This window comes from Camelus dromedarius, chromosome 16, assembly GCF_036321535.1.
Source record: "Camelus dromedarius isolate mCamDro1 chromosome 16, mCamDro1.pat, whole genome shotgun sequence".
Lineage (NCBI taxonomy): Eukaryota > Metazoa > Chordata > Mammalia > Artiodactyla > Camelidae > Camelus > Camelus dromedarius.
The window spans coordinates 49859892-49883936 of NC_087451.1; the positions used below are offsets into that span (position 1 = coordinate 49859892).

Below are 24045 nucleotides of genomic sequence, written 5' to 3' on the forward strand. Positions count from 1 at the left end.
CAGTACATTCATATTGTGCAACCGTCATCACCATCTGTCCACACAACTCTTTACATTTTGGCAAAACTAAAATGCTCCCCACGTAGCAACTCCCATTCTTCCCTGCCCCCAGCTCCTGGCAGCCTCTATTCTACTTCTATCTCTATGACTTTGACCACTCGGTATCTCGTATAAGTGGAATCAAACGTTATTTGTCCTTTTGTGAGTGGCTTAGTTCACTTAACGTCATGTCTTCAAGGTTCGAGCATGTTGTAGAAACTTTCCTTTTGAAGGCTGAGTAATATTCCATTGTGTGCATATCCCACCTTTTGTTTCTCCATTTATCCATCCATGGTTACTTGGCTGGCTTCCACTTTGGGGGCCATCGTGACTCACACTGCTATGAACGTGGGTGTCACTTTTAAGGAGAATGAAGGCCTGTGGATGGACATCAAAGGGAGGCAGAGCCTGGCGGGGCAGTAGCAGGAAGAACTTTTCAGTGATGAGAGCCCCTTCACAGGGCTGTCCCAAGGGGCGGTGAGCTCCCTGTCATAGGGGCTGGAAGGCCATTTTGTCAGCTTCTTGGCAAAAGTGTCCCCTTTAGGGGGAGATGGACTATCAGGTAACTCCCAAAGACTTTCTTTTCCCTAGAGCTTCACCCTGGGGAAGAACTGAGGGGCCACCCACTGTCAGAAAACTGAGCTCTCTCGCACTGGGTTGCCAGATCCAGTGGAGGACACTAACACCCGTTTTGCTCCCTGTCTCCTGGCGAGGCTCCTCTGTGGGCAGATGCCAGCAGGTGACAACATTGTCCCGCCATCTACTTAGCACAGAACACGTTAGCCAGCAAAGCTTAGACTTTCCCACCTAAAGAGGGGCCGTGTGTCACCCACCTTGCCTTTTGTGCTGAAGGACGTGCAGGTCACTGAGGAATAACTGGGAGAAGGGAGGCGATGGGCACGGAGCCCAGTGCGGCAGGATTTCTCCCTCTTTGGGCAGCTTCCCTGCATCCCGCTTGGTCCACCGAAGCATCCATAGGCGTTATTATTGTGTTCAGGGCCTCTGTGAAGTTTCACACATGTGTCCTTCAATGTCAGAGGAATTTGAGACGTGCCTCTGAGCTGGGCTGGGGCCAGGCAGGGGAGGCAGGTGGTGGAGGGACAGAAGCCCCGGCTGTCCCCACTTGCCTCCTTCTCTAGGACTCACGTGTTCCAGGGAGATTCCAGGCTCCTTTCTGCTTCTGGGTAAATGGAATCGTGCTTTGAAAGCACTGCAGGAGTGCCCCTCAAAGGGATCCTGTGGTGAAGTCTTTTGTAAAGCCAACAGTTCTTTTGTAAGGTGAATAATTGTACTCTGATTATCTGCCTTGGAGGTTCAGAGTGTTCGGAGATTCTCAGGGGAAAGAGGGATTCGTCTGAAGACCATCTGCGCCCCCTCTTTCCAATGCCCAATTCTCTAAAGCATCCCCCTGGAGGGACACGAAGCCCTCGTTTGAAGCCTTGAATGATGGGAAACTCACTACCCCCCCACATAGCTCATTCCATCCTTGGACAGCTCTGCTTGTTAGAAATGGAAGCTTATCCTGAGCTTTAAAAAAAAAAAAATCTCTCTCTGAAGTTTTCATCCATTGAGTCTTCCTCTATCAGGTTACACTGAATGTGCCCTTTCTTCACCGTGACCCACTTGATAGGGCCAACAATGAACTTGACCCCCGAGGCTTCTCTTCATTCATCCCTCCGATGCAGGGCTTTGAGTTCTTTTATCGTCATCATGGTTCTTCTTGGACTTGGCTTGGTTTGCCATCCTGCCTCCCTGTGCGACCATGGGACCCAGCAGTTGATGCCACCGTCAGGTGTCTGTCCGGATAGAGGAGGCGGGACTCTCCTCTCGCAGGAGCTAGGTTCCTGTCCTCTGTTAGTGCAGCTCAAGAGCTTTTGTGCCAGTAATAAACCTTCCATCGTCTAACATCTCAAAGCCAAGCTGGTGTGACCTGCAATTAAGCCACAGTCGCCTCACTCAGGACTTCATGGACGTGATTTTCTTTCCTTTTTTTTTTTAATGTCGGGTTTCCCTAAGCGGGATGCATCTGCAGAGGAGTGGTCTGATCTGGAACTAATGGAACTCTCTCTCCTTTTTCCCTAGAACTGGTCAGGCATGAAGTGTCAATTCAAGCTGCTGCGAATGGCTGTGGCCTTGATCTGTAGTAAGTTCTGATGGGGCTGGCTGGAGGCGGGAGCCCTGTCCTGGGCCTGGGGTTGTGGAGCGGGTAGGGATGGCACAGTCCTTGCTCTTCAGGGCCTTGTGGTCAAAAAGCAAAGGGAGACATGTCCACAGGGTGCGACAAAGTGGGGCTGTTATGAGACAGTCTGGCCTACAGTGCTGCTTCCTAACCTTTCTTCAACTTTTCATTGACCTGTAACGTGCAGACAGAAAAGTGCACACGGGGGACGTGTCCAGCTTAATGGTCGGGCTAAGAAAAAAATAACCTCTTTTTTTGCTCTTATTTGTTTTTTACTTAAAAAAATTTTTTTGGTGTCAGTATTTTTATTTAAAAAAATGTTTTCCATTCCAGTTTTATTGAGATGTAATTGGCATACAGCCCTGCGGCACAATGACTGGACTTACACACATCATGACATGGTTAGGACTGTATATTTAGCAAGCATCCATCGTCTCCTACATATACCAAATGAAGAAATAGAAAAAGTATTTTTTCCTTGTAAGAAAAATAACTTCTTAATACGCTTTTCGGTCATGGAGTCGATCCTTTGCGATCTCCTGTTGGAGGCTCAGGATGCCTTCCCAGAAAAAGGCTCACGCGCGCACACACACACACTCTCTCTCTCTCTCTCTCTCTCTCTAAAACTTACAGTTTAGCAGACTCACAAGCCGTAGCTAATCCATGAGCCCCTAGGAACAATTGCAATGGGGCCTTTGCTGGGAGAAGTCAGTCTACCTACAGAGGGTGTTTTGAGTGTGAAAGAGACGGGTGTTCACCTGGTAGACAGGGTGTTAAGGGGGCATTTCGGGTGCAGCATGAACAAAGACAGGGAGTGAAGGGTCATGGCTGGCAAGTCGGTTCACCAAACTGACCCATGAGGTTCAGGTCTGTGTATGATTGTATAAGTAATCATGAGAGTCAGATCACGGGGAGCTTTAAACGCAAAGAGAAAGATTGGATTTCATCCTGAAGGCAATGGGAGGCCACTAGAGGGCTGTAAACAAGAGAGGTGCTGACAGCTTTGAGTCTGAGGTGACTGGTCAGGCTGCACTGTGAAGGAGTTGAGCGGGGGCGGGGTAAGACCTAAGGCCAAGGGGCTCATTCTGAGATGAGTCCGAACAGAAGAGAGAAGAGGGGATGCAGATCACCGTCAGTCCCCAGAACACGGCTCTGAAGAGCGGATTATTGTCAGGCTTAACTTACAGCCTCAGAGTGCGAAGTTCTTTGCCCTGGTCACCTCACCTTGAGATGGTAGCGCCAGAATTCAGATCCAGCCTGTACCATGTCTAATGCCCAGTACTTTAGCCAGGCTAGGCAGGAGCTCCTGGACTGTCACTGCCCCAGTCAGCCACCTGCTATGTGGGGAAGAGGGAGATTGAGCGAGAACAAACGTGGGATGGAGGAGGGGCCTGGGTGGGCCCCACTCAGATCCGCTCTCACACCCCTTATAGCCCATGGCTTCCAAGGCCCTCTGGTCTCAGTTTCCTGGATGGGGTTGGAGTATCTCTAATCCCAGAGAGGACCCTCCAACCCTAAAATTCACAGACTCTTTGAGCCAGGGCAGTGGGGGGGCAGTGGGGGCGCATGGCTTCCTTGTCCGCTCATACTCATTTGTCTGTTTGCAAGGAAGTGAACAGAAGCAGAAGTCTTGCTGTTTAAAAGAATCCAACTCCAAGTATCATAAAAACTAAAATGCTGTTTCAGAGCCGGGACCAGTGCCTTTCAGCCTTCACTTGTGGACCCCCAGGACCTGGAAAACAAAGGCAGGAAGATAGCCCAGGCCAGGGGAGGTGCTGTGGGGAGGGAACGGTGTCCGTCCCTGGCTGCTCCTTTTCCGCCATCTATCGGCCATCCCTGGACTCGCAGGGCCCAGGCCAGGAACATAGGCAATTCCCGGGGGAGTGGTGTCCCTGGAGGCGCTGGCACCTCTGGCGTGGTCAGGGTGGAGAGGGGCGCACTGGCTAATTAAACGGTAACTGAGTAAGCTCAGAATTCCCCCGCAGGCTTTCGGTCTGTCACATTTGCCTTGGTTTCCTCATCTGTCACGTGGGGATGACTTTGGGTGGTGGGTGATGAGATGGCCCAGCTCCCCAGCATCTGCCCTTTCAAGAGAGAACATCCTCATTGGATTGGCGACCCAAGAAGTTCGTGCCGGAAGGACAGATTGGAGAGCGGGATGGGGGCGTTTTAGAATCTCTTAAGATTGAATTCCAGCACCTTGTTGGGACCATTTATTTCCATTTCTTCCTTGCCCTTTGCCCCTTTCATCCCTTCCTTCCACCCACAGAAGCGCTGCTTCTGAGGGTCTTGAGATAGTACAGGAGGCCACTTGATAAACTTTAAAGAACTAACACACACTGAGGTTATTACTGAGTTTCCCAAAGTGCAGCCCGGTTCAGAGGGGCTGAGACCTGATACAGGTGAGGGAACTCAGCCTCCAAGGCTCCGGCCGCAGGGGTGTGAGGGCCTTTGGGCTTCTGCACGAGAGCTGTTCCCTGCCTGTCATGTTCTTCTTAGCATCTTCTCCCTCTCTCTCTTTTTCTTTGGTGGGGGAGGTAATTAGGGTTTATTTATTTTAATAGAGGTACTGGGGATTCAACCCAGGACCTTGTGCATGCTAAGCACACGCTCTACCACTGAACTATACCTTCCCCCACCCCGCCTTTTTTTTTCAATGGAAGTGTAGTTGATTCACAATGTTGTGTTAGTTTCCTTAGGGTCCTCTCCTGATATTCAAATGTCACCTCTTTAGCAAGATCGGGCCTGATTCCCCAAACTAAAGAATCCCCCTTCTTTAAAGCCGGCATTGATTTTAAATCACCATTTTTCCCCCCTATAGAGTTTCTTTTACTGAAATTATCTTACATGTTTAATTGTATGCTGGTCAATTGCCAGGCCGTGTAAGCTCTGGGAGAACAGAGGTTTCTCTGTTGTCTCCATGATGACATCTCCAGCGCATCAAGCGAATGCTGCTTGGCCTGATGGGGAGTGAATGAGTTAGTGGGTGGATGGATGGAGCGAGTGCAAGGCCGCCCCCTCAGCCCCCACCCCCTGGCCCTCCTGTGACTTCTCTGTGCTTCCTCCCCTTGCAGTGAGCATGGAGTTTGGGCGGGCCGTGTGGCTGCGGTTCCACCCATCAGCCTACCCCCCGTGCCCTCACCCGAGCTTCGTGGCGCACTTGGGTGGCGTGGCTGTGGGCATCACCCTGGGCGTGGTGGTCCTGAGGAACTACGAGCAGAGGCTGCAGGACCAGTCGCTGTGGTGGATTTTTGTGGCCATGTACACCGTCTTCGTGCTGTTCGCTGTCTTCTGGAACATCTTTGCCTACACCCTGCTGGACTTAAAGCTGCCGCCGCCCCCCTAAGGGACTGGAGGACCCTGGCAGGGGAGGGGAGGGAGACGCTGCATCAGCGAGGAGCAGTTGCTTCTTTTTCTCATCACCAGCGCAGTGAGGCCGGGAGGAGAGCACAGGAGGCGCTGGGCCCCTGTGATATTTGTATTCAGATTTGCACAGACAGTGGAGCCATTTTTCTGAAAGGCACTTGCTGGAGGAGTTGGATGTGGCTTCCATAGTCTTTCTAGACTGTTCTGAAGACATTGGGCCAGGTCAAAGGCCTGGGGTGGGGTGAGAGTGGCCATGCGCTTGGGCTGGGTGTGTCCCATGTGTTCAGGAGTCCCCTCCCTTGTCACAGATTGGGCAGCAGCTTTCTCCCTCATCCCCCACCCTGAGAGACCCTAAGAATGAAGGAAAGCCTGAGGCCGTGGTGGCCAGGTGGGCCCTTGTCCAGCCCAGAGGTAAGTGCTGGCCAGGAAATGATCCCTCCATAGCTGTTGGGTCTGGAGCTCCGGAGTAGAAAGGGGCCTGGGGAAGCCCAGGGCGTCCTTTCGTGCCTGTTGGTGGGCACTGGGGTGTGGCCTCTAGTGCCTGGGGTGGGCAGAGGAGGGAGATTCTATAACTCCAGGCCCCACCCTTTCCCTGGGGGTACCCAGCAAAAGGAACCCACGTAGGAGGGAAGAATGAACTTCACCCCAAGTTCCGCCCTGGGGGAGGGCGTCACCTGTGGACTTCCCCCGGAGTGCTGAAGTCTCACGCCAGTGCCCCAGCATCCCTGCCCTGCTTTACCTTTAGGGTCTTTTCCTTTCCTTCCAGTGCTCTGACCCCGCCGTGTGCCTGTCCTTTGCTTACAGAGACGATGTTCAAGTATGTGTGTGCGTGCGTGTTTGTGTGTGTGTGTGCATGTGGTTTGGTGGGCAGATGCACATGTGATGGGAAAAACAGTGTGAGGCCAGTTGGAGGCTGCAGAGGAGGCCCGGAGGGGCAGTGAGGGGGTGTGGGGGAGTCTGTGTGAGAAGAGGGAGGACACTGGGGTGGGGGTTGCTTCCCGAGGATCCTTGCTTTGAGCAAAGCTGGCCCCTTCTTTCCCATCCCCGTGCCTCCCACTTCCCAGGCACTTCCCTGAGAATCGCTGACCAGTGGGAGACTAGCCGTGGGGGAGGGAGACCTGGAGCCCTTCTGGGGACCCTCAGGCTGCTGAGGTTTTCCTTGCCTTTGCCAGGTTCCATTCTGATTCCAATCCAGAATAGCCTTCCTTTCTGAGAAGATTCTGTTCTGTCTCCCCTAGGAGGGAAGGGGCTTTGGGGGTGCAGGAGAGACTGGAGCAGGAAGGTTGAGGCCACGCGTTCTTCTGAGTCGGGGGCACAGGAGACTGCAGTGAAAGGAATTCCGATTCAGACAGAAAACTGCTTCTGGAGAATTGTTGGGTACTTGGATGAGTGTCAGAGGTGAGGGCAGCCTGCAGACTCAGGTGCTCAGAGTTGGAAGGGAACTTGGAGGTGATCAAATCCAGCCCCCTACCCATTGCACAAGTGGGGAAACAAGGCCAAGGGAACGACCCTGATGGGAGGGTGTGGGGAGGACACACTTGACAAACTCTGCCATTCCTGCTCTGGAAACCACTGGCAGCTCAGGAGAACCACAGCCTGGGGGGCAGAGGGACTGGTCTGGGCAGGAATGAGGGCAGGAGTTACCTCCTGCCAGCCACATATCTGTTGGAGCCCTTACGTATACTGAGCTCCAGAGTCAGCCGGGCCAGGCATTCGGGGATCTTGGGCCACTGCGTCTTCTTGGCCCCAGTAATCACCTGAACATGAGCAGGGTTTTCCTACCCAGGGACACCCCCATCACCCCCAGGCTATACCAAGACTTTCCCTGTCTTTGCCCAACGAGAAACAGATCGTCCTGGTCCCCGCACATGGCTCTTGAGGTCACAGTGCACGTGTGCCAATGCTGTGCCGATGACAGCCAGCCCTGGGGGCTGGGCCCAGGTCTCCGGCTGAGCTGCACCAGTGGGGGCATCTTGTCTGTGCCCTGCCAGCCTTTCTCTGCCCTACTGAGAGAAAGGTGTGCTGGAAGGGTCCACTTCTTAGGAGAGGGGGCTGAGATGGAATTGGGGCCAGGGAGACCTGGGTGAGGATGGAGAATGGGGCCTGGGCCGTGGGCTGCTGCCATGCTAACCCTGAGTCATGCTGTCCCCTTTTGGAGGGACAGGGGCAGCTGGTGCCAGATCCTTCTCCTGGCACCCGAGAGTTTTGTCCAGTGCAGCCTGGAGAGGGGCTTTCCTCTCTCAGGGGTGAGAAGACTTTGAACCAGAAGGTTCTAGAAAGCCCTCAGAAAAGCACCCAGTTTTGTCAGGGCTTCAGATGGAAGCCTGTTATGGAGAAGGACTGCCTGAGGCAGAAGTCCCATCTCCCATCCTATTAAGCCTGCCCTGCAAGGTCTGGGACAAGCTAAGGGAGCCTCCTCTACAGCTCAGGCCACCAGCCCCGGCTGCTCCCTGTCCAAAAGCAACCTTGAAGCCCACCTCCACCGCCCTCTCCCTGTATCCCTGCCTAGTTGGGAAAACAGAGTTTCTGTGTTTTGGAGACAGCGCTACCTGTATATATATCTAAGGGGAGGCACTGTCAAACTCAGATTTACTGCACAAACTGCTTTACCTATAAACCGGCTCTAGGAAACATGCTGAGAAGTCAGCATAAGTCTTTCTATGACGTCTAAGCAGGGCCACACAGTGGTGACATCAGCCACTTCACATGATCCAGGTCTCCAGCTGAGGGCCAGGAGACAGCTGTTTGGTAAGGAAGGTTTACTCTTTGGGGCCTGGCTTGCTCCTCAGCAGGTCCCTTTGCGCCCAGCACCTGCCAGCACTCCATCCCCATCCACCCTCCTGCCTCAGCCAGTATTCTCCACCCCTCAACCTCCCCTCCGAACCCCCGTGGCCAGCGTGCTGGGAAGCAGAGGGTGGAGTGAATCTTGTAAAGGCTAGCCGGCCTTTCGTCCACTGGATACAGAGATTGAAAGCTGGGGGTTCCCTAGTCAGCAAGTCTAGACTCACTCCCTCCTCAAACGGAACAGGAATCACAGAGACGGGCGGAAAGGGAAACAAACCTTCAAAGGAGAAATTTCATTTTAATGACACCATTAATCACTCGTTTTTTAATTAGGAAAAGGTCCCTAATGAGACGCTTTTGCCAGCTAATAGGATTCTCCATTTCCATGAGAACCACTCTTGCCCAGAGGATTAGGGGAGTCACTGCTTACCAAGCCAGGATCCTCCCCCAGTGTCCAATTTTGTTTGCAAATAATGCTGATTCCCAGGTGCGGCGGACGCCCTTTCCTGGCATCACTCGCGTTGCTCCCTGTGCTGGCTGGAAAGCGCCAACACTCCTCTGCCTTAAAAGACTGCCAGACACAGATCTTACCCCCAGGACTTGAGTAAGTGGGAGAACACAACAAAACACAAGCTGCAATGTTTGTTTCTAAGTATTTTTGTATTGTGTACATTCTGTATATTTTTGTTGTAACATATTATTTGAGCACAGATACCATTAAAGATTCTTTTTTTTCTTTAAGCCATTGGTCATTCAGGAAGTGGCCTGAAGGGCTGTCATTGGAGCCTGTTTCATCTGGGGCTGGGTCAGGGCGGGTGGGAGAGGGCTGACGGCAGTGGGGCTGGGGCTCTGATTTACGTGCTACAGATGGGGCGTCCGTGCTCAGTGCTGGTGTTTCCAGCTTGGTGGCTCTTAACCTTTCGTGAATTGCTGAATTCTCTTGAGTGGTTGCTGAAAGCTATGATTTCTCTTCCCATAAAAATGCACAAGTAGACAATGTTGCATACGATTTAGGGAGAGAAGGCTGGGAAATCAGGAAACTCATCCACGGTTTCAGGTCAGGAATCTCTGTGCCAGCCGTCCTGGTGGGTGCCCGCCTTCCCCTCCCACGTCGCACTGTACTCCGATGAGAGATCAATATTTTCACTATTATCATTGGAGAAGTCTTCTTCAAGATACCCTAGGTACTTCCTTTTTTACCCCAGTAGCCTCGTGTTTAGGTCTTTCTCGGGGCCATCTGCACTGTGGTCTTGAGGAAGGGATGGGAATGTTCTCAGGGTAAAAGGGCATGGACAGTTCATACAAAAGGGGACGATAAGAGGAGCGTAAATGTGAAAGGTGGAGTCTGGTGCTTGGTGAGTGGGCTTTGGCTGGGTGAAGCCTGGGAAAGTGAACTTGTGCTCACCAGTTTTCTAAGCTCATGGCGGTGTGCTGTCATTTTGCCATTCATTTCTCTCACTTGAGGATTAAACCACCCTGTTAAGTTCACGGTGGGAGTTATTTCCTCTAATGTTTTCATATCAGCTTCCTGTGTAGCATTTTAAAATATTTCTGAACGCTGAAGAAGTCATCCCAGAACAGACTTCAGAGCACAGTGCAGGCAAAAGGTCCGAGAACCCAGTTCTGTTTGGAGTGTGAAGAACCGGCTCCCCTAGAAGGGAAGTGGGGACCCTGTGGGAGCATCAGTGCTCCTGCACGTTCGGTCCAGGCTCCGACACCCAAGGCAGTTGAAGGTAAGCTTCCTGGCAGCCAGAAGCTGTTTCTTTACCTTGCCTTTGGCCTCCTGCACTTCCCTCTTCACTCTTCTGCCTCCTCCCTTCTACCAGATTCTCATTCTTACCATAATTTAATGAGATGTTTACCAATAATGCAATAATTATGAAGACAATTTACTGGGTTCCTACTATGGGCTAGGGCCCTGGCATATCTTATTCTCATTCAATTGCACAGGAACTTGGTGTGAAATGGGGAGAAGTACGCCCATAGTTACACACGAGGGGATGGCTTAGAGGAGTTTAGCAGCCTGCTAGTAGGATATGGCATGGCTGGATTCATACCCAAGACTGCCTGGCTCCACGTTCTCAGCCCTCAGGTGTTTGTATGTGACTTTAAGGACACGAAGTCTGTAGACGCATCAGGGTGGTGGTTTAGAGACCCAGTCTCGTTGCGCTGGGCCTAGGGCCATTCAGCCATAGTCGTGAACCTTGGAACATTCATCCAGTGTTCACTTAACAGGATCTCCGCTTTGTCAGCCCTCTCAGAAGCAGTTGACAAGAAAATCCACAGGTATTGATTCATTACTGCTCCCTATCACCCCCGATTTCCAGAATCTAGCATTTATGCCAATGCAGAGTGATTTAAAGTCTGTGAGACACATTTAGGAAGTTTAGCAGATAAAGGACTTGGAGCTGCCATCCTAGACCTCCAAGTGGAAGGGCTTCATTGAAACCAGCGGGGTTTCCATGGCTGAGAAGATACGTGGTTGGGAAACTTTAGTCCTAGTAACTGAATCCTATTTCTGAGAAGCCTGCAGGCTTTCTTGGCATCTGGTATAAGTGATCCTCTGGTCAAGGACAGACATTCTGTCATAGTTAATAATGAATGAGAGAGAAAGGAATTGACTTGGGTTATTGAGTTTGACACGTGTAAATTTACTGGACAATGAATAAAACATCGTGATGGAAATTGCTCTTACCCTCTTGCCTCATGCCTCCTGCAAGAGGCAGAAAGGTGTACCCCAGCAGGTGATTGATTTCCTTCAACAAATTCCTCAGCATAATAAGTACAATTGCCCCATAAACTTGTGAATTAATAAAAATGTCAGGTTGGAGAATTGAGCTCACTGAGTAAAAATGACCGAGTTGGTGAGAAGCTAAGATGTTTTATTATTACTATTAAAAATATAATTACAGGAAAACTGAGACCAACTGAGATGCATGACAGACATTTCCTCTGTACGTACAGCACACAAATAGTACGTAATGTATTCCACACCTGAACAAATCCTTTGTAAAACTTTAGAAGTTAATGTATTAGCTTATTAAAATGTCAGTACAGTGCATGTTTCTAGTCATGAGCTCTTTGAGTCTCTTCTCAGGGCCTGCAGGATGTTCACCTCCGTCTCACTAGTCGCCTCACCTGCAGTAGTGATGCAGCAACCCTTTTAAAATGAGGCTGTACTGTATACAAGTGTGTCATGTAGTGAGCTGACATTACAAAAAATAGATAGAAATGTACATATAAAGAGTATGTAGTTACGCCTTGACTCGATCCACAAGTGACTGGAAGCAGGTAATACATTTGTCTGCAAATGCTATTTACAACATGGATCCTTGAATGATATGTGGATTTGAAGATGAAAAATATGTTTTCCAGACTCAAAATGTTGATGTCCTAATGTTGTTTATTTAAAAAATTGATTTCCAAGTGAGCAACCCTACATCAGAAACGGTCAGATTCAAGGGTTGTGCCATAAAATTGTTTCCCATAGTCATTCTGAGTTTAATGCTATAAAAAAGATGCTACTTGGATTTTTTTTCCTACACTGACTACAATCCAAGTTATTAAAGTTTAAAACCACATGAAAGCCTTTCTGAGGATCCTGAATTGTATTTCTCGTTAAAAGAAAAGAAATGGCTTGGTGAGTCATGTCTCTAGACTTCTACAGAAGAGAACGCAGAATCCTGTTGTCAGTCATTTTGAAAGTTAAAACTCAGCACTTAATGTGAATTTAGATGAGTTTAGGAGAGGATTTTTACAAGCTTGTGTTCCACGGAGCAGTCAGGGTGGGTCTCCCGAGGGCAGTGAGAACACAAGACTTCTGATCTTCTAAACAAAAATCATTATCAAATGGATTTATTAAAGAGCTCTGCAGAACAAACTGCAGCTGTATGTGTGCAGCTACAGTCGGCTTCTGTGGGAATTATTATAAATGGCTCTAACGGAGGGCACTTTCGATTGATTCAGAGTAAAACAATATAAGGCTTGTAACAAATGTACAAAAAACTAAAATCAATGAGTAAGTCTGACATGAAGAATCTCTGTTTGCTTGCTTTATGTAATAGTTTGCTTGTAAAATTTATGTACTTTGTTTCTTTCTTTAACATTCTGCTTAAAAATTCCAGCATTTCCATATAACAGAAAAAAGAAAATATAGGCTGTTGGCAAACACCTGTGAACAAATGAATGAAGGAAAGTGATGGGGCCAATTCTGCAGTAGTTCTCCATCAGAGATGTTTTACCTTAAACTAGTGTGTCTGTTTTTAAAGCTCATTTCATTCCTTACACACTCATGATTTATTTGCATATTGACATCAAAGCTGGCCTCATCATCCATGCCATTAGCAATCAGACTGAAAAAGTCTATCAAGCACCCACAGGATGCACAGATCTGTCTTTGAAACGATGTCTTATTGTTAATTTGTCCTAAAATTAGGAATACATTTTTTAGAAGAGGCTATAGTACATTGAGAAAGAAGTATCATGATCTTTCTGGGAAGAAAAGTTGCTAAATATTGCAGCAAACTCCTCAGAGAAGCCACAAAATCACCTCTGAAGTTTTTAAACAATAGCTCTCTGAAGTCTAGAATTTATGGGTCCAGCAAATGTAAAAACTTCACAACTTGAATGCACACCTCTCTAAGACTCAGTGAAGACGTTCCTCAGATTTTTATGTCTTAAAAGTACAAAAAAAAAAAAAGCTAGAATGTTTCAAATAATCTTAAATAGCAATCCTACAACAATTGTAACAATTGCAGTTTCGAACACCAAGGCTTAGGTAACTTCACAATACAGTTTTCTCAAAACATGTGATCAGAAACTTGGGGCAAGAGCTTCTTTCATAAATTCTTCAAGGACGGCTACCACATTTTTGGCTTCAGGCATTTCTTCATGTTCCACCTTAACAATCTTCAAAAGGATGTCTCCACTACCACAGTTCTTTAGGAACAAGAAACACTTAAACAAAGCGTAATGATTCGTTTCTGCCTGCCGGATAAATCTCTTCAAATTATTTATGTCTTGTATGGCCTAGAGAAAGATTACCCAGTTAAATATGTGTTTAGTGAGGTAATAAAGCCTGAAAAAGATCTCCTATCTAGCTGAGAACTCAACATATGTTGCTGAGATTTTTGCTTTTTATTTTAAATATTTTCATCATTTTCTTTCTGCTAATACGCTTTGCCCTTGGGAGAACAAAATCCCTTATATAAAGTGAAAATGGTTTATAAATCTCCTAAGGTGAAAACATGCCTCCGCACCAGAATTTTGAACCCTTAGGCACAGAACCTCTTTTTTTATGCTTTCCAACGAGGATATGTTACAAATTATAAGCCTGATGTTCCTGAGAATTGGAAATGCAATGATACATATGTAGGATCCACTGAAAAATATAAATAAATGCCTTCTAGTGATTCTAGTTTTTGTTCTTTTTAAATTAGAAAATTATTTTAATTATTATGAATAAAACTTATGGTACAAAATAGATACAGAATAATGCAAATTTATGGTTAAGATCTGGACCCTATTTGACAATTTATCAAAAAAAAGATATTGTTTACATATAAAGAATGACAGGTAACATCTTTCATTAGCATTGCCTTTACAATTTATAATGTCATTATATCATCATAGTGGATAGATTTGCTCCATCTAAATGTCTATGTTTATTTACAAATAGTAAACTAACTTGAAAAAGTGTTCAGCCTGAATAATAAAGACATACAGATTTGAACAGCTATGGAGTGCCAATACTGAATTAATAAAAATAAATAAGATGGATAAAAACTGTTATATTAGGTTCTGCATAGAAAAGCCCCACACATTGCTAGCCATTCTGGAATTTGCTCCTATTTTTCTGAAGTACAAGCTGGCAATTTGCAATAGAAACCAAAGCATTCATATCCTTTGCCTCTGTAATCCCACTTTGGGGAATATACTCTACAGTGATAATCCAAGTGAAAAAAAATATGATGCAGTAATGTCCCTTCTGAACATCTGAAGAAAACAAAAATACCTACTCAAAAAGGTATCTGCACCCCCATGTTGACTGCAGCATCACCGTCAACAGCCAAGACATGGAAGCAACCCAGGTGTCCACTGATGGATGAGTGGACAAAGAAACTGGTATATACACACAATGGAATACCACTCAACCATAAAAAAGAATGAAATCCTGCCATCTGCGACAATGTGGAAAGACCTCAAGGTCACCATGCTAAGTGCCAAATGAAACAAGTCAGGCAGAGAAAGACAAATACCACATGATCTCTCCTACATGTGGAATCCAAATAAATAAATAAAAACACGCTCCTAGACTCAGAGAACAGACTGATGGCCACCAGAGGCAAGAGGTACGGAGTGGGAGAAAAGGGTGAGCTGTTTGGTTTTGGTTTAAATAACTGTATTGGGGGGGGTAATGTATTTTATTTGTTATTTATTTTTGGTGGAGGTACCAGGGATTGAACCCAGGACCTCATGCCTGCTAAGTTCGTGCTCTACCACGTGAGCTATACTCTACCCCCGTAAATAAACAGAATTTTTTTAATGCACGTAAAAACAGTGATATACCATTGTCACCTGTCAGATCAGCAAAGATAAAATGTTTTGATACCCAGTGGACTGGGTGTGAGGAAACTGGCACTCTCAATGCTGTTGGTATGAATGGAAATTGAGGATTCTAATTTTGAGAATGTCCTAGTTAACAGACGTCATAGCTGTAGAGCAGATCTGTTACTCGGTCACTAGTACCAACTGAAATTTAGACAAAGATTGTATGTGGCACTTGGCAGACAGCCCATTAGTTACCTTTAGTTTAAAGTTCTCCAGGACTTGTCGAAAAAGAAAAGGGTTACCTCCTTCAGCACCATTCAAAAAAGCCTGCATCCAATCCTCACAAAACCGATTGCTTCCTAGAAAATATTTTAGAAAAATTACATAAATGAAAATGAAATCCTACAAAGCACAAGACATTTATTCTTCCTTTTTATTTCTTTTCTTTTTTAATTGAGGTATAAGAGACATATAACATTATATTAGTTTCAGGTGTACAACATAGTGATTCAGTATGTGTATACATTGTGCTATTCTTTCCTCCTTTAAAAAAAACACTTGTAATGAATTATTTAAGACTTCTATAATGGTCTAAAACAAGTGTACTCACCACCTGGTTAATAAGTACCAAAATGGTCGCAGCTCTCGTGTGCCTCTCTTCGCAGGTGCATCCCCCTCCCTTCCCATCAGAAAGGTGTATCATACCCATGTCTTTCTTTAAACTTCTGCCACACACTTTTTTTCATCTCTAAGCCCTATATAGTATTGTTTTGCATATGTTAAAACCATGTATTTTTCTTTAATGGCTCTTTCACTAGGTAGTAGGCTTGTGAGCTATCCTGGGACATGTAGCTCCGGTTCCCTCATTTCACGGCTACGTAGTATCCTATTGTGTGAATACAGCAGTTTGTCAATTTTCCTGTTGATGGACATTTAAGTTGCTTCCAGTTCTTCGCTATTTCAAAGTGTCCTGATGAACATCTTGTATCTGTCTCCTTATGTACCTATACAAGTGTTTCTCTCTATACCTAGGAGTGGAATTGTCAGGCAAGGTGTGATTTCCATGTTTCTAGAATAGCTATTGTTTTTGGCGATTCGCGGATAAACATGTAACACTGCACAAGGCAGAAAGGGTAAATTTGTATTGCTGTTCTCAGGGCGAAAGCTGAGATCCACAGGCGCGCCAGGAAGGCTGCTTCCGAGGTCGTGGCTCACCTGCATTGTGGAACTGAGGCCGGGAGCCACTGCAGTCGATGATCACAGACCTATGCTGCTCCTCCGTCATGGCCATGCACAAAGATGTCATGGTGCCTTCGTGAATAAGGCCTTGGAGACTGGCCACACTCAGAAACCTGCCATACACACAGTCCTTTTCCACAAACAGGAAGGGAGGGAGAAGCAAATTCATTCTGCACTAGGGGACATTTAACAATGTACATATCAGGCTTGCCGTGGAAAGGGTCTCTCTCGGTAAAACTGTTCTTTACCTGTTAATGTCTCTCTTTGTTTTTTCATCTGATTCTTTAACCTCAACAGGAGTATAACTCAGAGCCTATGAGAGAAAAATAAAGCCTAGTTCATCCCTGTATCCCACTTTTTCTTGTTGAGCAGCTACTTGTGACTAAACGTCACCTCCCCCAATAACCACCAGGCTAAATGATGCTTGCCGGGCATGGCCCTGGAGCTCTCCAGGGCCTCGTCCCCCTGCTGCTCACTGATAGTCTGAAACCTGGCTTTACCCCCGATCTCACGAATCATCCAGCCTTAGCTGCATCTACCCGCCACGCATATCTGAATGAAAAGCCTGACCATTTACTCAAGCCTTCCCCATTGTCTGGATATTTTAGTGAATTTTCCATTTTTCATTGGCACATTTTGAATATAGTTAAAATCAGTTTGAATTTTTGTTTTCCTTCACAAATTGTTTTGGAAATTACACCTCTCCCAGATCACTTCAAAAAGTACTTTAGAATGTTTCCTCCTATTAGGAAGACTCAGTATTTGCAATTCCCCCTCAGTAGTGCAGCTTCCTAGATCTGAGTAAATAGAGTGTGGTCCATCCTGATTGCAAGCATGGTCTGAATGAATATTCAGAGGAGGGAAAGTAATGTTTAGAGAAAATAAGTATGTCTTTAAATAATCCAAATTCTGCCAAAGTGATTCTCAGTTAAGGAAGTGCTTTTGTTTGGGCAATACTTACAGCATGGAGCAGAAAGCTAAGCTTCTCCTGAAAGAGAAGAACCACCCTTTGGATTGGGCATACAACATCCTCAAACCAGCTGCTCAGGTAGGACTGTATGTGGTTCTCCCCGGCCCTTGCCTAGACCAAGAGAGAACGTCATTTGCTTTAATATAAGCCTTCACCTTAGTGGACTTCACATTTCCTTCATGATACTCTTGACAGTGAAAAGAACTGGAGACAGACACCCCCTTCTTTTAAACTAACACCACCAATTCACAAAAAGGAATTGTGATTTAACTTTGCTGGGCTTGTTGGGCAGAATGGGGATTAATTCTGTACTGCATTTCTTAAGAACACACTAAGAAACACATCATATAAAATGAAGAGATGGAACTGATAGGGTTCCGTGCTATTTCTTCACCTAGAGGAGTTGGGCATTTGCACACGCCTCTCCTCCCACTGTACTTCGTACTCTTGGAGATACTCTCTCTCTGATTCTCATCTCCCCAGCACTGGTGCAGTGTCTGAAGCAGCCATGTGTGAGCTTATAAAGTGCCTGTTGAATGACTGAAGGAATGCAGACAGATGTGAACAGGGAAGGATACAAGTCCAGGCATCAGAGCACTCAAGCCCACTCCAGGTGTCAGAACCGCTGCCTTGAGCTCACCTGGCTCCCTGGGCGGTGCTGCTCGCCCTTGAACCCATATCCCCCGCTCACTCCTGTGCTATCCTTTCCTCTCCTGCAGTGTCTTATAAGCACATGCATGACAAGTAAAAGGAAATATTACCACATGTAATGGGTAGAAAATTTATAAGAATTGTGACTTAAACTACCGCCACAAACTAGTTTTTAAAAGGTACGGATAGAGGAATCGATATGGATTGTATCCAATTCATAAAAGATTGATTAATGAAAAATGGTATGTTTCTGAGAATCTTTTTTGTTGTGTTCAAGGACAGTCATACCACTGCATAGCATGTCTCTGGTGCCAGTGACCTTATGGGCCATTAGTCTGACCAAACTATAAATCTCACATGTCTAGAAATCAGGAGAAGAGCACCCTCTTCCTCACTTGGCCTCAAATTCAATGAATTGAATTTTTCATGGATACAAAACAACAGAAGCAATCTTGTGAAACTTAACAGCACTTACAGGACTATGTTCCCTGCTTCCCTTAACAAGCACCTTTCTACTAGCCCTCAAAGTAGCACATTTTCAGAATTTAAGTGTCTGTGTCCACCTGGATGATTCGACAAGTACAGCAGTTACATAATGTTAATCACCTCAGTCTTTAAAAATATTAATGCAATCATCTTACCTCACAGTTCATGTTATTTTTCAGCCCTTGAATGTACTTGTCCAATTCAAGCCTGAAAGTATGTTCTTAAGGAAGCAATAAAGGATGAATCAAGACAGGGTTTTATCTCTCAAAAGGTAATATAAAATCTCTCAAATAATTGTCAATTCAAACAAGCCGAGACAAACTGGTCATCTGAAGGAATGAAATTCAAGTAATAATCCTCCACTTGCCTTCCAGCATTTTCTCACCTGCTATCCTTAAAGACCAAAGAAAGGATATAGCTCAAGTCCTTTTTCAGACCCTCCTAAAAAACAGACCACGTACTCTGAAGAATTAGGTTCCGAGTCCATTGTTGCTGTTTCAGGAAGCAGCTTTTCTTGTTGGAAAAGGCAGTAGTAACAACCGACTTGGTAACCTGGAATTCTAGAAAAGGGAAAAAAGAGGTAAAATGTATTACTTTGATAATTCATGCAATTTTGTAGACTGCTCTGAGCCCTGGTCATCTTGCCCGGGCAGCACCATTGCACTGCTCAGCAGGTCAGAGCTTCCCAGGCTTTGTGGTTTAGTCATAACAGCAGAGGAGAACGAACAGACACCACCACGGGCTTCAGCTAAAGCAGCACCCGACTAACATGGAATGTCTTTGAATTCTCCTGTCTTACATGAAACATTCCTGCAAATTTCAGTCTTGTTCATAGTTTATCCATGTTCACATAAATATAATCATCTTTTCTCCCTCCCTCAAAACTTCATGAATCGCAGAAGCCCTAGGCAGATGGGCTGTGTTCACCCTGTGGCCTTATCTCTGGGATGTGGCCTTGTACTCCTGAACGGACTTGATGCCAATATCATGGTCTGAAGTGAACTACAAGCAAGGGGTGTAATGGAAATGTGGCTGGAATGCAACTGAGAACACCTATATTTAAACCTGAGTTCCATCAAGGTGACCAGCCTTGGGACCTGAGGGCGGGACCCACCTCCTTGGGTAAGGTAAGTATGATCCACTTCATCTGTTCAAAGCAGTCCTAGCTTTACAGCTTATCCTCCCTAGTCTTCTGACTCCTCTGGGACCCCAGTCCACTGCCCTTACCTCTTTTTCACAGTCCCTCAAGAAGGAGTTTATTTCCTCACCTGAAAATGGGATTAAGACTGTCTGCTCTCTCACCCCTTTGCAAGGAGAATGGCATCAAAGTTTATGCATGCACTTTACAAACTGTAAAGTATACAATTCGAGTTTTGCCAATGAACTCTTTTCTTCCAAGTACAACACTAAATAAGTACACTGAAGAGGCAGAGTCCCTGTCATTCATTTGATTCCATTCCACAAATGCTTGCGTGTGAGGCCCAGTGCTCAGCTGCCAGGGAACAAAGATGAACTCGCAGGTTCAGCAGGAGCTGATCTTTTGGGGTTTCTCATCATTTCTCATATTCAGCTCAGAAATAAAATCTCAGGGCACAGCACATTTTACACTTACCTCAGCTCCACAGATGCAACATTACCCAGCCCTTCAAAGACGGCTCCCTTAGAAAGACGCTTAGCAATGAAACTGCGCAGCTCTGGCTCCACTTCAGATGGTAGATTAGTATCTGCCAAGGAGAGGCTTGACGAAGGAAAGACACACATTCCTTACCAGTGGACACTGCATTCACACTCCGTAAGTCAGACAGGATGTCGCTAAAAGTCCTCTTTAAGGACCTGAAAAAGCTCCCTATCTGACTTCTGCTGGTGAGGCTCCTAGGATGTTTGTCACCCAATATGATCTACCTCATCTGTTCAATAATCTTTCCAGCTTATTCTCTCTAGTATTAGGACTCCACTGCGCCTTACCTCCCTTTCACAGTCCCTCCAGTTTCTCATTCTCACTTCCCTCCTTACCTAGCTGAAATTCCACGGTCAGTCATAATCACACCCCTGCACACATTCTCAGTCAGCCTCTTTATTTTCACCTCCCTGTACTTGCTCAGCAAAACTTCAGCCCGACTTAGTCCGGCTTTCTCCCTACTCTGCACCAGCACCCACGCAGCTGAAAGTAGCTGGACAAAAACCTACATTCACAGTGTCTAGTCTCATTTTACTTACTTTTTTTTTTGGAGGGAAGGGAATTAGGTTTATTTATTATTTTTAGTGGCAGTACTGGGTATTCAACCCAGGACCTATACATACTAAGCACACACTCTACCATGAGCTGTACCCTCCTCCTTCTAGTCTCATTTTAAATTAATGACCACTGACCTCAAGTGGGCCCTCACTGCTGCCCAGCTATCACTACCTTGCCTGGTTCACTGTCTTCTACTCTCCTAGATCACTATGTCACGCCTCTTCTTTCCTCAGTCCTCCCACTACCTACTACCCATGAGTAACCACACCAGCTTAGTGATCATTTTTATGAGCTAAAAATAACAATTTCAGCTTGGTTTAGATTGGAAAATAAACAGAAACTATAATTTGAATATGCAGGGAAAAAAGATCTTCTAGCACCAAACTTCCCAATAGAGAATCTGAACTTCTCACATCTTCGGTTTCATATTATGGAAAGTTTCAAACATATAAAAAGTAGAGAGAATAGTATAATGAACCCACATGTACCACCCAGTTTTGACAATTATCAGCTTATGGCCAGTGTTGTTCCACATGTACGCCCCTGAATTGTGCATACCCTCCCACCTCTCAGAGTTATTTTGAAGCAAAGTTCCAGACATCATATTATTTCATCCCTAAATTTCTCATTAGGTATCTCTAAAAACTGAGGACTATATATATATATATATATATATAACCACAATATTATTACAACACTGAAAAATTCCTTAAATCATCCATCATCCGGTGAACATAATATTTTTGTATTATACCCTACTTTGCATCAAGTGTTAAGGTTCATTCATTCACTTATTTAATAAATATATATGAAATGTCTACCCTATGCCTGGTACCACTCAAGGTACTAGGTAGAGAGAGATCAATTAACAAAAGAAAGGGCAGTCTCTGTTGTCTTGGAGTTTACATTCTAGTGTGAAGCAGAGGAGCTATGAAAGGATATTAACAGGGAGAAAAAAGGAGGATATTAAATTTCTTGATACCCATATGATATTGAATATTTACTGGAGTCCCAGTCAGGAAGCTCAGAATAACTGGCTGGCTAATCACCAGGGGCACTATCAGTATCTGGATCTGCCCCAGCCTTGAATGAATGAACTAATGAGGAAAGCGAGATGAGGTCCCTAGGGGACAGGTGGGCTTGATGGTTTGACTCAGGAAAAGCTGAGTGGGGATAGGGTACTCACTGACATCTGAAGGCCAGAGATACCCTCAAGATGAAAGCACATACACGGGTTATGGCCAAACTGTTTTTACCTGAAATCATCACCAGATGGAGTTTCTGCGTTTGTGCCGCTAGGGCTTCCATCATCACTGTTCGCTCGCTGCTGTGCCAATCTGCATGCCACAGAAGCAATTCAGCTGTTAACTATGGGCTCTAACTCAAGTGGGGTATGGGGAGCCCCACAAACAGTCAACTAAAAATGCTGCAAGACAGAAGTGCGTGAACCCTCCAGTGCCTATTTTCATTGACAGGGAAAACCCATAGAACAGTGCTGACAAGAGTCCCTTCTCTCTCCCGGCCACCTATGGGGTGGAGGAAAGGCTTAATCAAGCATTGGGAAGATTCAAGGAAATTTTCTGTTAAAAACAGACTTTACAGGGCCAAAAGAGCCCCAAGAAGTCTGCCCGGGTGGAGGGAAAAGAGGCTGCAAGGACAGAGGGTAAAGAAAAGGTGAGGGTAGGGGTACGGATGTGGGGACTGGAGATGGAGGGAAGGGGGGGGAGGCGACAGGAAGGACAGGCAATGGGAATCGACATTATTCAGCATGCGAGACTGCGCTGAACAAAGGGCAGGGGCGACAGAAAGGGGCCGAAAAGATGACAGGGAAGCACAGAGCGAAGAGGCATGGGAGGGCACAAAAGTCCGGGACGGGGGCGGGGAAGTACGGCGTGAGGCAAGGACTGCCCTGAGGGCCAGAGCTCTTGGCCCGGAGGGAAGAAGACGGCGTTCCGGAGCCGCCAGGCTGTGGGGCTGGGGGTGGGCTGCGGGGCCGGGGCGGGGCCACACGGGCGGCCGGGCGCTGCACCTGCTTCCGCGGTAGCTGTAGAGACAGTAGTGGCTGCTGGGCGGCGGCTCGAGTCTCCGCTCCTCAGCGGAGCCACCCTCCTCGCTGCTCTCTAGTTCCTTTTCATCCCCATCCAGTGATTCCCGCAAAGAGGGGAGCATCGCGGCGGCCTCGGCGGCCTCCGAGCGGCCGTGTGTCCCCGCCAAACCGCTCCCCCGCTGCCGTACAGTCCTCGGTGGCTGGGCCCGTCCGGCTCCCGGCCCTCGCGCACGTGCGTTCCGTTGGTTTCTCGGGTCTCAGGCGAGGAAGCTAGTCTGCGGCCGGGGCCAGTGGGTGTGCTAACTTACCTCTGAGGAAAGACTTTACCACTTCTCTTTTATCTTTTTCTCTTCTGCCTCCAGTTTCAGACGTCTAGGAGACTCCGTATGTGATAAAGGTGGTGCAACTAACCAGCCACCTGGAAAGGAGTAAAGCTTCTTTCCTCCTTCCCGGCGCGGGAACACACAAGCACCTACGCCAGTTTGAGGAAAGAGGGAAGAATTTATGTTCTTAAATCTCACCCCCAACACACACACAAAAGAGGTGAAAATATGGGAGACTTTAATAAAAAAAAAACAAAACTCTTGAAGGAGGCCTTTCTAAACATTAACGAAACACTTAGAAAACCCCAGGAAAAGATTAATAAATCTGACTAGTAAAAAACTTTTCTGTGTGGCCCAAAGTCAAAACACGAACAACAAACTGGGAAAAATATTTGCAACTTACATGATAGATGAAGGGCCATAATTTGTCAATAAACAGAAAAAAAAAATAAGCAACAGGCAGTTCACAGAAGAAGAAATAAAATGAAGGATACATTAACTTCAACTAAAACTGATTGTACAACTTTTCACCTAGCAGATTAGCAAAGATTTTAAAGTCTGATAATATTCTGCACTGGGATATGTAAGGAAGGAGTCATTCTCAAAAACAGTTCATAGGAATAAGATTAATGCACATGCTTTAGAAAGGAACTTGAAAATATCTATCAATATTTTATTTATTTTTATTAAAGTATAATTGATTTACAATGTGTTAGTTTCTGGTCTACAGCACAGTGATTCAGTTGTACATATATATTCTTTTTCATTATAGGTTATTACAAGTTATTGAATGCAGTTACCTGTGCTATACAGTAGGACCTTGTCATTTATTGTGGGAGCACAATCACGGGCAAACAAATTGTAGGGTCGCACTGCGCTTTGCTTAAAACAGCAGGGCATGCTTTGCTTATCTAGAACTGGCTGTCTTTGATTCCTGAGATTCCTACGCTTCCCTTTTATTATCTCTTAGCATATCTTAACCTAGAACAGTTTAACCTTTTACTTAAATTGCTTAAGATTTATGACTTATGCCTTGCTTTGTTCAAATTCCAATTACATATGTCACTCTGATTGAAGAATCATTCTCGGTAAATTTGAGAGTCTAAGGGGGTCTCGCAGAGTTGATCTAATCAAGATGTCAGCCGTCCTGCTGTGGTTCCTTCTTTATGTTTCCAG

At 46.1% G+C, this 24045-nt stretch overlaps 2 protein-coding genes across 5 annotated transcripts in view; one reads left to right on the forward strand and one right to left on the reverse strand.

The window, feature by feature from the left end:
• The window catches only part of RHBDL3 (rhomboid like 3), a 43701-nt gene extending 34592 nt beyond the window's left edge, over positions 1 to 9109 (forward strand). For 2 of the 4 annotated variants that reach the window (XM_064495906.1, XM_064495905.1), the window contains 2 exons: positions 2122 to 2182; positions 5293 to 9109. In XM_064495906.1, coding sequence (XP_064351976.1) covers positions 2122 to 2182; positions 5293 to 5773 — 542 coding nt within the window. In that variant the 3' untranslated portion in view covers positions 5774 to 9109. The remainder of the gene's footprint in view (positions 1 to 2121; positions 2183 to 5292) is intronic. The other 2 variants (XM_031468298.2, XM_031468299.2) reach the window with 1 other exon arrangement.
• Positions 9110 to 11233: 2124 nt separating this feature from the next.
• Positions 11234 to 22718, reverse strand: C16H17orf75 (chromosome 16 C17orf75 homolog). The gene is made up of 10 exons (XM_031468296.2): positions 22529 to 22718; positions 21756 to 21836; positions 19876 to 20001; positions 18680 to 18823; positions 18419 to 18476; positions 17118 to 17237; positions 16405 to 16469; positions 16133 to 16269; positions 15173 to 15276; positions 11234 to 13396 (listed from the first exon to the last, which is right to left on the reverse strand). The coding sequence occupies exons 1-10, from the start codon at positions 22666 to 22668 to the stop codon at positions 13181 to 13183; spliced, it is 1191 nt and encodes a 396-aa protein (XP_031324156.2). The 5' UTR covers positions 22669 to 22718; the 3' UTR covers positions 11234 to 13180.
• Positions 22719 to 24045: the final 1327 nt, after the last annotated feature.

Coding starts and splice junctions, on each gene's coding strand:
- C16H17orf75 (XM_031468296.2), bottom strand. CDS start 22,668: ATGCTCCCCTCTTTGCGGGAATCACTGGATGGGGATGAAAAGGAACTA. Junction 21,837..22,528: donor TACAGCTACCGCGGAAGCAG/GTGCAGCGCCCG, acceptor TGTGGCATGCAG/ATTGGCACAGCAGCGAGCGA. Junction 16,470..17,117: donor TTAGCTTTCTGCTCCATGCT/GTAAGTATTGCC, acceptor TTTCTCTCATAG/GCTCTGAGTTATACTCCTGT.